The sequence below is a fragment of the Sus scrofa genome, chromosome 8 (genome assembly GCF_054392235.1).
Source record: "Sus scrofa isolate SSC_HxYL_T2T_F1_AM1 chromosome 8, Sscrofa_HxYL_maternal_Yorkshire_Landrace_v2.0, whole genome shotgun sequence".
Classification (NCBI taxonomy): Eukaryota; Metazoa; Chordata; class Mammalia; order Artiodactyla; family Suidae; genus Sus; species Sus scrofa.
Window position 1 is genome coordinate 48734581 of NC_139390.1, and position 12298 is coordinate 48746878.

The 12298-nt window shown below is 36.2% G+C and overlaps 1 protein-coding gene across 13 annotated transcripts in view; it reads left to right on the forward strand.

Annotated features, from left to right (window-relative positions):
• RAPGEF2 (Rap guanine nucleotide exchange factor 2) overlaps positions 1–12298 on the forward strand; it is a 256095-nt gene that overhangs the window by 128174 nt on the left and 115623 nt on the right. For 7 of the 13 annotated variants that reach the window (XM_084972184.1, XM_084972181.1, XM_084972182.1 and 4 more), the window contains 2 exons: positions 6866–6941; positions 9208–9375. In XM_084972184.1, coding sequence (XP_084828310.1) covers positions 6866–6941; positions 9208–9375 — 244 coding nt within the window. Of the gene's footprint in view, positions 1–6865; positions 6942–9207; positions 9376–11951; positions 11970–12298 lie in introns of all 13 variants that reach the window. The other 6 variants (XM_084972195.1, XM_084972196.1, XM_084972179.1 and 3 more) reach the window with 1 other exon arrangement.

A 12298-nucleotide genomic window follows, 5' to 3' on the forward strand; every position in this document is an offset into this window, starting at 1 on the left:
TCTCCTCCTGTCATTGGGTTTGTGCTTTGTGGGTAATTGTGCACGAGAGCAGCGTTCCTGCAGAGCACTGGGAATTGCTCTTCATACGTGTCAAGCTGACCGGTGGCTGGAGTTTTATGTTACTGATTGTGGAAAAGGGCTATAGAGGGAAGAAAGAGACACAGTGAGGCCACTGTAGGATCTCAGAACCCCGTGTTGTGGAGTCTGATGGTGGCTCCTGACATCTCATTGAACCTGCCCTCCAGTTACGAAATGAAAATTGAACTGAAGGGACCGTTCTCAGGGGAAGAGTAGGATGGTAGTAATACATATAATCACTAAATAGAAATGTTTGAGGACCTTTGACATAGCACATCGAACTATGGCATGCTTTCAGGTGTGAAGCTGAAGAAAAAAATGCCAAGAGACCTGCACTATATGATTTTCTAGGTTTTTTCCCAGCTTTGACATTCAAAAAAGTCATTTTGTTTTTGAGATGCCTTGTGGGAAGCAAATATGATATTCTTTTTATTAAACTCCTGGTGCTTACTATTTTGCCTGTTATCACAACTTCCTGTATCCTCATCTTCCATAGAATGCAAACTATTTCAGGTCAGGGGCTATATTTAGTGAGTTTCCTGTAAACTCTATATTGATTACACAGTTTATATGGATTCTGTAGTGTCTGTCCAGTGAGATTTGGAAGAGGAATAGGAAGCAGATTGTACGTGTGTGCATCTCTCTCTCCATATATATGTGGAGGTGGAGGTGAGGGTCAGGGAGGGGGAGCCTCTAATTTATGGCTAGGAATAAAAATGGGATAATGCTGAGTAAAGGAAATGTAGGTATAATTGACTCTTCAAAACAGATTTAAAATATTTCATTAACATTTTTTAACATCTTTTCATAACTTTCCAGTTCTTTTCACTGATGACCTCTGTCACTTCATTGCTAAATTGAGTGTAGAAAAGAGATTGGTTCCAAGTTAACCAGTGGTAGAGTTCAGTCATCAAACTTAACTCTTCCTTCGTCCCTAAGGTTGGCTGTGGTTTGATTAAAGTGGAGTTATTACTTTTTATTATTCAAGTCCGTAATTTGGTCAAAAAACTCAAAGCCATTAAAACAAACAAAAATCCTCTTGATAAGGTTCTGTAATAATACTTTTTAAAAGTTTTGGATATGCATATGTGTGTTTATGTAACATAAAGTATACAGTTTAAACCATTTAAAGTGTATGATTCAATGTTATTAATAACAGTGACACTGTTGTGCAACCATTACCACTACCTGCTTCCAACACTTATGTCCCATAGCTCCAGACAGAGACCTTGTGACCATTAGTCATTACACTAACCCCTGGAAACCCCAGATCTGCTTTCTGTCTTTGTGAATTTGCCTGTTCTAGGTATTTCATTAAGTGGGATCTTACAGTATTTGTCATTTTGTGATTGGCTATTGCACATAGCATAATGCTTTCAGGGCTCATCCATGTTATAGCACATATCAGAATGTCAGTCCTTTCTATAGCTGAATAATATTCCATTGAACGTATCACATTTTGTTTATCCATTCATCTCTTGATGGACACTTGTGTTTGCATCTTTTGGCTATTGCAGATAATACTGCAGTGAACACTGGTATACAAGTATATTTGGGTCCAGGTTTTCAATACTTTTGTGTATGGATCCAGGAGTGGAATCACTGGTCCTATATTACTTCTATGTTTAACTTTTTGAGGAAGTGCCAAACTGTTTCCCATAATGACAGCACCATTTTAAGTTCCCTTCAGCAAAATATAAGGGTTCCAAGTTCTCTCGATCCTTTTTAACACTTCTTTTTTTTTTTTTTTTGGCTTTTTAGGCCCACACCTTCCCCATATGGAGGTTCCCAGGATAGGGGTCAAATCAGAGCTGTAGCTGCCAGCCTACACCACAGCCATAGCAACTTGGGATCTGAGCTGCATCTGTGACCTATACCACAGCTCATGACAATGACAGATCCCCAATGCACTGAGCAAGGCCAGGGATCAAACCCACATCCTCATGGATGCTAGTCTGATTTGTTTCTGTTGAGCCACAGTGGGAATTCCCTGGGGGGGGTTGTCTTTTTGTTGTTGAGTTTTTAGTTCCTTATGTATCCTGGATATCAAACCCCTCTGAGACATTTGATTTCCAAATATTTTCTCCTATTCTGTAGACTGTCATTTCAGTTTGTTGATAGTGTCCTTTGATGCACCAAAGTTTTAAATTTATTTTAAGTTTTAAATTTAAGTTCAGTTTACTTTTCCTTTTGTTGCTTGTGCTTTTGGTGTCATATCTGGGTCCATCATCAAATCCAAGATAATGAAGAATTATCCCTGGGTTTTTTGTTTGTTTGTTTTTTGTTTTTTTTTTCCTAAGAATTTTATGGTTTTGGCTTATTTATTTAGTCAGCAATATATTTTGTTAATTTTTGTAGATAGCGAGAGGTAGGGGGTCCAACTTCATTCTTTTTCATGTGGAATTAGTTGTCTTAGCACATTTTCTAGAGATTGTTCTCTCATTGGGTGAACTTGACACCTTTGTCAAAATTCAGTTAGCAATAAATGTGGGTTTATTTCTGGGTTCTCAGTTTTATTTCACTGGTCTGTATATGTCTGTCCGTATGCTGATACCACACTGGTTTGATTAATATAGCTTTGTAGCAAGGTTTTGAAATTAAAAGCATGAGTCCTCTGACTTCCCCACCCCCACCCCCTAAGATCGTTTTGGCTAAATTCTATACGAATGGGAAGATCGGTTTTTCCATTTCTGCAAAAGACATTTTGGAGGGGTTTTTGATAGGGAGTGCTTTGAATCTACAGATTACTGTGTGCTTTAAAGTTAACCAAGTTCTTCTTTAATCTGTATCATTTCTAAATTTTCTTAAATCATGATTTTTAGAAAGTTAAGTGATACCAACTTTCAGCTGCTATTAATAAGGCTGAATGGAGGGTTCTTTTAATTTTTGCCTCTGGTTTTACAGAAAGCCCTTTGGATTCCCTCAGTTTTTTGGTTGGAAACTTTTTAGCTCTGTGTTTTTCCCCTTAGAGAGTTTTCCAGTGCTCTATGATAGATTTATGTGGTTTTCTATGAGGTTATATATAGTTGTTTTCATCTTTCATGTCTTTCTAGTGTGTCCATCCTTTTGAGGTGTATCTTTTGTTTATTATTTGTTGTTTATTATGTTAGCAATTTACTGTGATAGGGCCTTGAAAGACTTGATTTTCATTTCACTTTTAAAAACATGGGAACCCTTTGTTGTTGAATATCAAATCATATCACATACTCTATGCACTTGATCACTTTTCACAGAATATTTCTTTGTGCAGATTGAGTCCTCAAGGCTTTTTTTACACACTTTATAAAATGTCTTATACTTTATTTTTATTGGCTTTGTTTTGGGCCTTACTGCCTAAACATCTCTGTGTCACTGCAAACTTGAAGATTTTTCTCTATTTCTTTCTACTAAATCATCTGAAATATTTTTTTAAAAATTGATCTTAATATTGCCTGTGGGGGATCTTATCTCCTATACGTCTCTATCCTGTTTCCTTTTTTATGTCTATACTTAAATTTTCCAGGACTATACTTTTAAAATTGTTTATTTATATAGAATCTGGTCAAAGGTTTTTGAAAACTTAGTAAATAATGATGTTTACTTTTATTTATGTATTTATTGTTTCAAAGAATTGGATAGTCAGAAGCAAATGTAGGGGGTTCCTGTTGTGGCTCAGTGGGTTAAGAATCTGACATAGTGTTGTGAGGATGCAGGTTTAATCCCTGGCCTCACTCAGTGGGTTAAGGATCTGGCATTGCCTCAAGCTATGGTGTAGGATGCAGATGCCTCTTGGATCAAGCTTGCCACTCGGATCAGACATTGCTGTGGCTGTGGCATAGGCCAGCAGTTGCAGCTCTGATTTGACCCCTGGCCTGGGAACTTCCATATGCTGTGGGTGTGGCCATAAAAAGAAAAAAAGGGGAAGAAAATGTGTTTTTGCTGACTTAATGAATTTTTGGTTGACATTTTTTCATTATTCCCTGTCCCTTTCTACCTTGTGGCCTCTGGTTTGTAGCCTAAGAGTAAGTCTCCTCTGTGGCCCAGCCAAGAGGCCTTGTCATTAGGCCCAGCAGGTGCATTCATGACCTTTGCTTCGGCTCACCCCTCTTTGCCTTTTCTCTTCAATGTAGTCAAAGATTTCATCTGATGAGCGTCTGTTATTTCTCTTGTGATTCACATCTTTGTGACGGTCAGTGGAACTTGAGTCTTTTGTGGCTTCAAAGAGAGTTTCTTGAAATTCTAGTGCAGCTCGTTTCATAGAAAACTGAGATTTTTTTTTGTAGCACATCTTAGGGAGTGCAGACTTTTCATCCCTAAAGTGATAATGTTAGTGCTATTAAATATGCGAAAACCTTCTTAGCCATAAATTTCTGTTGAACGAATGGCTAATTGGTGAGAGAATTTACGGCCTTAATTCTGAAGTAGAGAGTAGTTGGTGCAAGAATTAGGAGTAAAATATATAAATGCCATATAGTTTATTCACATGGCCGTTACTCCTTTTGTTGCTGAAATTTGTAAGCAATTCAGTTCTTGCAGGTTTTAATTTTTTATTAAGTGTTATATGAGAGTTCCCGTCGTGGCGCAGTGGTTAACGAATCCGACTAGGAACCATGAGGTTGCGGGTTCGGTCCCTGCCCTTGCTTAGTGGGTTAACAATCCGGCGTTGCTGTGAGCTATGGTGGAGGTTGCAGATGTGGCTCGGATCCTGCGTTGCTGTGGCCCTGGCGTAGGCCGGTGGCTGCAGCTCCGATTCGACCCCTAGCCTGGGAACCTCCATATGCCGTGGGAGCGGCCCAAGAAATAGCAAAAAAAAAAAAAAAGTGTTATATGAACATTGTATGCATTAAAACATTTGATTTTTTTTCTACATGAAATTTTAGAAAAGGAAAACCACTTGATCATAATGTTTGTAAAAGTTATCTCATTCTATAATTAAATAAATATACAAAAAACTTAGAGTCACATGACTTTCTTTAGATTTTAATATTACTTTATTTAGTAGTAACCCTTAAACATACAGTGTATGTTTTTACCTAGTCCTATAACAGGATTAAATGTGCAGTGATGGCATGAAACCTGCTTGCTATGTGTTTTCCTAATACACTGAGATTATTTCTTTATAGTGTATCATTAAATTTTAAGCTTTATAAAAAATAAAATCGCAGTGAGGTAGTTTCAGAAACCAAAAGCACACTTTATATGTGTGTGGGAGATTTTCTCTAATTTTAGTGGTACTTAATTGTAAACTAAAAAGAAAAATAATATTTAAAGTTAGGTCATTTTAATTGCATGTGAAAATAATGTGACAAAGAAATAGGATTGTTGTATTTTTCTTGGCAAATGTTTTTCCATCAAAAAGAAAAAAGCACTTTAAAGAGTTCTCGCTGTGGTGCAATGGGATCAGTGGTATCTCTGAAGCATGAAGTATGCAGACTCTATCCCCAGCCTGGCACAATGAGTTGAAGGATCCTGCATTACTGCAGCTGTGGTGTAGGTCGCAACTGTGGTCCTGATCTGATCCAAGGCCTGGGGATTCCATATGCTGTGGGGCAGCAAAAAAAGAAAAAAAGAGCAGAAAGAAAAAAGCACCTTAATATGTATGCTTGTGAGAAGATATATGTATAAACGAATATATGAGTTTTTACAGGATTTTTCAGATACTCCAAGTGTGGTTCTTTTTGACTTTCATAGAAGAAGAATTTGGGAGCAGGAGATGATCTAAGTGATGGCCTGGTCTAAGCTGCTACCCTTGTCAATGCATACAGTTTAGAATGTGCAGATGGTTGGTTTGCTGGAGGTCAGATATTGATATATAGTTGAGAATGTTGACTTTTCTGTTTTTTTCATCTTACATACCTGAAGTTGGTTCTAACGTGTGAGACATTGTGCACTACTGCGACTCAAAGAGCCTTATGAAAGGAAAAACAATCTCCATAGGCATCACTCGAATGTCTGATTGACTTGGGAAAAAATGCTTGATCAAACGGTTCTTTGGAAAAGTTTTTTTTTTTTCCCCTAATTTTTTTCTCCATGAGAGGTTATTAAAAATGGCTACTGAAAAGTTGCCTGGCGGGAAGGAAGGATTTGGGGCATAGTGAATGGCTGGAGTAGGTGGTAAGTCAGTAGAACAAGTCATGACTACTTAGCTATAGTTGGCCTGGAGCTATGTCAGAGAGACCAAGTCTGCTCTCCTGTTAGGAGGAAACTTCCACAGGTAGGACAAAGGGGCCCCGACAGAGTTGACCATGTGGGTTTTCAGAGGAAAGGGGCTTTGCGAATACATGTCCACTTAACATCACTTTCTAGCTAAATGTCCTGCATTGACTATCTTTCCCCGAAAACTATTTAGAGTAAGTTGATTTGAATATTTAGAAAAATAAATATATTTTTAGGTGAAAGACATGTTTAACATAAGCAAGTTAGGTTATAGAAGAAAATTATTTGTGTTTTATCCTTTCTTTGGTTATTTTCGTAGTTTGCCATTGGCTCAATTCCTATCTCAGAATATTCTAAATCTTCACCCAACTTGGAGTGATTTTAAACAGCCTAACACAGAACACATTCATTGTAATTCTTCATTACTTGTTATGCATTCAAAAGCATGATATTGGAATTTTCCAGAAAAAAAAGTCTGACATTTAAGAATTTGAGTGATTCCTTGTCATTTTGTGTAAATAATAGTTTGAGATAGTTTCTCTTTCTTCAATGTACATTTTCTGTAGTTGTTTTGTTTTTTATTTTTATTCATCTGCAGGGTTAGCCTAAATTCACCATGTATGTTTCTTAATACTTTTTTTTTTCTTTCTAGTTTTGGCAAGCGTTCTGCAGGAAGCTTTAGGCGTGGCTGTGAATGCATTGTTTTAGAGCCTTCTGAAATGATTGTGGTAAGAATACTTCTGAGAAGACATTTTTTTCCCCTAGAAAAGATATGAAATAACTACTACTAATAGTGTCTGATGTATTTTATAACTTTAGAAATATTTATTCCATAACTTTTTGAGTTTGAGTTCATAGTCACAATACTATAATTTTTCACAGGATTCAGTTGAATGAAGAAAAAATGTTTAAAGGGGCAAGTACCTAAATGTTCAGTGCTTGAATTTTATAAACCAATCTATGATAATGCCATTTAATTGAAATTTGAGGGGAATCTTGGAAGTGCAGGATTTCAGCTCTTCACAAATTGACTGGAATGAGTGAGGTGCTTTAAATGAGTCACAGTGATATGTAGTCAGGCAGTAATTAACACAAGGAAATCACTTCCCTTCCTTTAACTGATTGAAAGAAATCTGGTTGATTCTTACGGTGGTTAAACACTGGAGATTTTTATCTCTCTTTTAAACTGAATTGTGTGATTTAGAAAATATATTGGAATAAAACATATGCAAAAAATATAACATTAAAATTAATTTTAGCAACATAGTTATTTTATTGATGCTTTTAAAACAAATCCTGTCACATTCTTATATAAAAGTGATTTTAAGGTAGGGCAGTATATATCCCTTTAAGAAAATCAACACCAGGCAACTATAGGAAGAAAATTTCCAGTTGAATTAGTATGAAATCCATTCGCTAATTTTTTTTTGGGGGGCAAAGCTTTTAAATTATACGATGTAAAAAAGAAAAACCAGCCACAGAGATAAGATTGGAGGGAGTGCCCAGTAGAGACAGTCAGTTGAGTTGATATGCATATTATTTCCCACCCAGCCTCTGGGAAGGGAAACTTGGTGAATAAACCATGGCCTAAAATAGATGATGGTGGAAGCTTTTTATTCAAAATTATTGGGTCAGTGACTATGTCTTATTTTCAGAGGAGTGGTAGGTTTTTTCCCCAGATTGGAGAGGAATTTTTGAGAAATGGGAACTTCCTCATCAAAGCTAGTGAAAACTTTTGGTAAAATTTCTCAAAATTGACTCAAGTGAGAAAGTGGAGAGGTGTGAGTAAAGATTTAGGATTGGAAAAATGTAGGCAGAGACATTGGACTTTCCAGCCACAAGTCTTGAGGAGCCTTTTAGATATTTCCCTGAGGTCTTGGTTTTTGTCACTGCTATTTTGTGTTTCTCATTTTTAATGCTTCAAAATTCCTTGAGGGGAGTTCCCGTCGTGGCGCATTGGTTAAGGAATCCGACTGGGAACCATGAGGTTGTGGGTTCGATCCCTGCCCTTGCTCAGTGGGTTAAGGATCGATCTGGTGTTGCCGTGAGCTGTGGTGTAGGTTGCAGACGCGGCTCGGATCCCGCATTGCTGTGGCTCTGGTGTAGGCTGGCAGCTACAGCTCCAATTAGACCCCTAACCTGGGAACCTCCCATATGCCGCGGGAGTGGCCCAAGAAATGGCAAAAAGACAAAAACAAACAAAAAACAATAAAGTGAATCAGTAGTCAAAAAATTAAAAAAAAAAATTCCTTGAGGATTTTATGCTGGCCCATATTATACTATGTTTGCCAGTGTGAAAGCAGTCTTAGAATCTAAATATGCCTCTCTTTGAGCAATCTCATTTTCATTACGTAGGAATGGTGAGGATTAACCGAACGTAACTTTTATTGTTAGTCCATTCATCACTTTCTAAATGTTTCAAATGAGGAAATTACTTTTTGAAACTACTATTTATAAAATAAAGAAACTGAATCCATAGAATGAAAGTAGGAAGAGAAACTCTTAGGTAATCCACCAAAATCATTCGGCTAGTATTCATGTTTGAGTCATTTGGGATTTGGGTTTTTTTTTTTTAAAAAACAAAACAAAACAAAACAGATTTACTCCATCTGAGTGTCTGTGCTTTAGTTAAGACAATGGGGCAGTTGCTTTCATAATGCGTGGTGATGTATCCTGTGAGATCTTTTCACTAATAAATCAGTACAAAGACTACTGAAAATATCCTTCCCTTTGAAACGACAGGAAATTCAAGAGTTACCCATATTGTCCTAAGTGGAACTGAAAATGCCTCTTTATGAAAGAAAAGTTACTCAAAACCAGTTAGTTCCAGAGAAGTTCAGAAACTCTTAAAGTCTGTCAAGCTAGGTTGTGTACAAATGCCTCTGCAAAATGAATGAATCTGGACTCTCTGTAAGTTTTATTCTGCTGCTAATCTTGATTCGGAATGATGGTATGTTTGAGGAAATGAAATTTTGGTTTTTTTTTTTTTTTTAGGTAGACTATATGGATGAAAATGAAGAATATTTTCAGCGTCAAGCTTCTCATCGACAGTCTCGAAGGAGATTTAGAAAAATCAACCAGAAAGGTGAAAGACAAACAATTATTGACACTGTGGATCCTTACCCTGTAGGCAAACCACCGCTGCCTAGAGGCTATCATACGGTAAGTTGTAGAAGGATAATATTTTGTTCTATTTTTAGTTTTTTTGTTGGAAGTTTTGTGAAAAGACAGTTAACTTTTCTATTTTTGATGAATGATTCTTTTCTATGTTATTCTTACCCAAAGTGCAGATTTTTCTGGAAACATACATAATGCGCATAGTTTTAAGGAGCATTGAAATATCAAAAGACATTGTTTAGCCTTTTTATTTCTTACAATGCTCTCTAAAGATCTGCTTTATGATCAGTACACTTGTGACTGGGGATATTTTTAGGTTCTTAAACGTAAAATTTTGCCGCCCTCCCCCCCCATTCCCAGTGACTGGTATCATACTGGTTTTTAATTCAAAAGGTAGATATATAAAAGTTACATATTCTGTTCATAGATTATCATACCATTGTGAGAATATTATCTGAGAATATTTGTTCATAATACTATGAGGTGAGAGCAGAATTTGAAATGACACTTCTTTAAATTCCAATGTAAATATGGTCTGAAGCATTTCTAGTGGGTTCAGAGATCCTCTTCACTGTTCTCACCCACTTGACTGTTATTTATTTTATAAACATTAGGTTCATAAACTACCTTTTAATATAGTACCAGACACAGATGCTGAGTGATGTGTGCAAGACCCCAGTGGAGTCAGTTTGGGAGTCTTGTTTTTCTTACTTCTTTCTCCCCGTGCAGCTGCTCTGCACATTTCTCCTACTGGCCCATCCCAAAGAGTGGCAAATAGATACAACGATTTCTGTTTTCAACAAGACGGTCACTGGAATCCTTACCTATGTCATCATAAGGTCAAACAAAGATGGTTTAACTCTACTTACAATGTCATCAAGCGAATACTCCTTTGTGAATTTAATTTTAAAATAGGAAAAAATAACAACAGGTCATTGATGACTGTTTTACAACTCTCATGTGTTTTTCTGACTGATCCTCTTCTTCCTTTTTGCAAATAAGTATACATATAAAGTGCATGGGAAAATGTAAATAGACTTAAAATCATGGACTTGGTAACTTTCAGTGATATATTTAGCCCCGCATTTCTACATGTCTTGTCTCTGAGAGCTCTTTGTATTTGGACATTTAAGCCGTTTTGACCACCAGCTCTCTGCCTACTCCTTTTACTGCCTATGCACGATTTTTACTTAACATGAATTTTATAGCTGAATTATTTCATTGAGCTCCTTTGAAAAGAGGTTTTTTGTTTTTTTTTTTTTTTTTTCCCTCATCATAAAGCCAGTTTTGTTTGCCTGTTGGAGAGACTTGGTATTTTTTTTTTAAACCTATGAAAGATTTTTTGTTACCACTGTCTATAAAAGAAGGTAGTATTTTTAGTGTTGCTGTAGCATGATGAAGGAACTATGGCTTAAAAATAGTTGTACACATTCATTGTACAATCTACTAATGTTGTGAATACTCTTTCTGCTTTTACAATCATTTTTCCAAATCAGATTCTCTACTAATAAGTGGCAAGTGTGGGTCACTAAAAATTTAGTGGTAAAGTTAATTGGTCTGACTTTATAGTCCTATTGGTCCCACTTAAGGTAGGGGGCTCCCACACTTGCTGCTTATTTACTTAGTAGAGAATCTGCTTTGGAAAAATGATTGTAAAGCAGAAAGAGTATTCACAACATTAGTAGATTATCTCTCTCCTATCCTCATGTTTTCTCCCTTTGTGGAATATTTCACTCACTTCTCTTACATGACTCCTGCTTTTGATTTGATTTTTTTTAAAAATGTGTAGTTTTTAAAAATGTAAAAAATTCTTTTTTCTTTTATTTTTAGTGTTTAAAAAAATTCTTACTGGGTTAATATTTTATAAGGCAAAATTCAGTACTAGGGAGAAAAATTTAACTTACTGATAAATCAAGATACCAGTTTACTAATATGTGACATGTGCTATTAATGCTACTAAGTAAGTTCAGATGGGCAACACAATAGTCATAATTGAATGTATTGGATCTCTGATAATCAAGGTACCAGTTTACTAACATGTGACATGCTTACTGATAAACCAAGGTACCAGTTTACTAATATGTGACATATTGGTATTAACGCTACTAAATAAATTCAAATGGGCAACACCATAGTCATAATTGAATGTATTGGATCCCATCTTTTTGTGCAAATTGTATTTTAATTGCACCTATATAATTATTATTTTAGCAATATACATGATTTTAATAGGAAAACAAAAACATTTTGCTTTGTATTTCTGGTACCACAGGATGAAAAGAATTAAGTGAAAAAAATCATTATTCCGCATTAGCCCTAAATCAGATTTACTTATTATGAACAGAATCATTCCTTTTGCAAGAACCCTAGTAAGGTGTGGGGAGGGTGTTATTTACAAGGTGTATGATCATATGTCACCGGTGATGTCAAATGGTTGCAGGTGCATTTCAGGTGCATGGCTAAAGTATGTAGAGGACATCATACATGTTGCCAGTTCTATATGGTCATTCTTAACCTAACTTTAACATTATCTTCATTTTGGCAGATGTACTATAGCATGTCTGATAATGTTCATCTTTTCCTTTCCTCCTCTATGGCACTCATTTCATTCTGGCTCAAAGGAATGCACTAAATCTCAGGTATTGTAATTTGCGTGTGGTCTCCCGATACTAACCTCAGTTTATGTGTGAATTTGCATTGTCACTAATGAGTTTATAATATTGATGTGTTTTGCTTGGTCTTATTCTGTTGTATTTTGCACTGATTGAGTAAAGTATCCTACAACTTTGAACCTCTCAGTGGTTTAGGTGTTGGGACAGGCTGCCTTATTTGTGCAGACCTAGGGGTAAATGGCCCACTTTCTCTGAAATGAAGGTGCAGTGTACTTATTTTTAAGAATGAGAGAAACTCTGGTCTTAACTCACCAGCTTTGCAAACAAAGCAAGGAAGAGAGAAAGACAGGCAGATG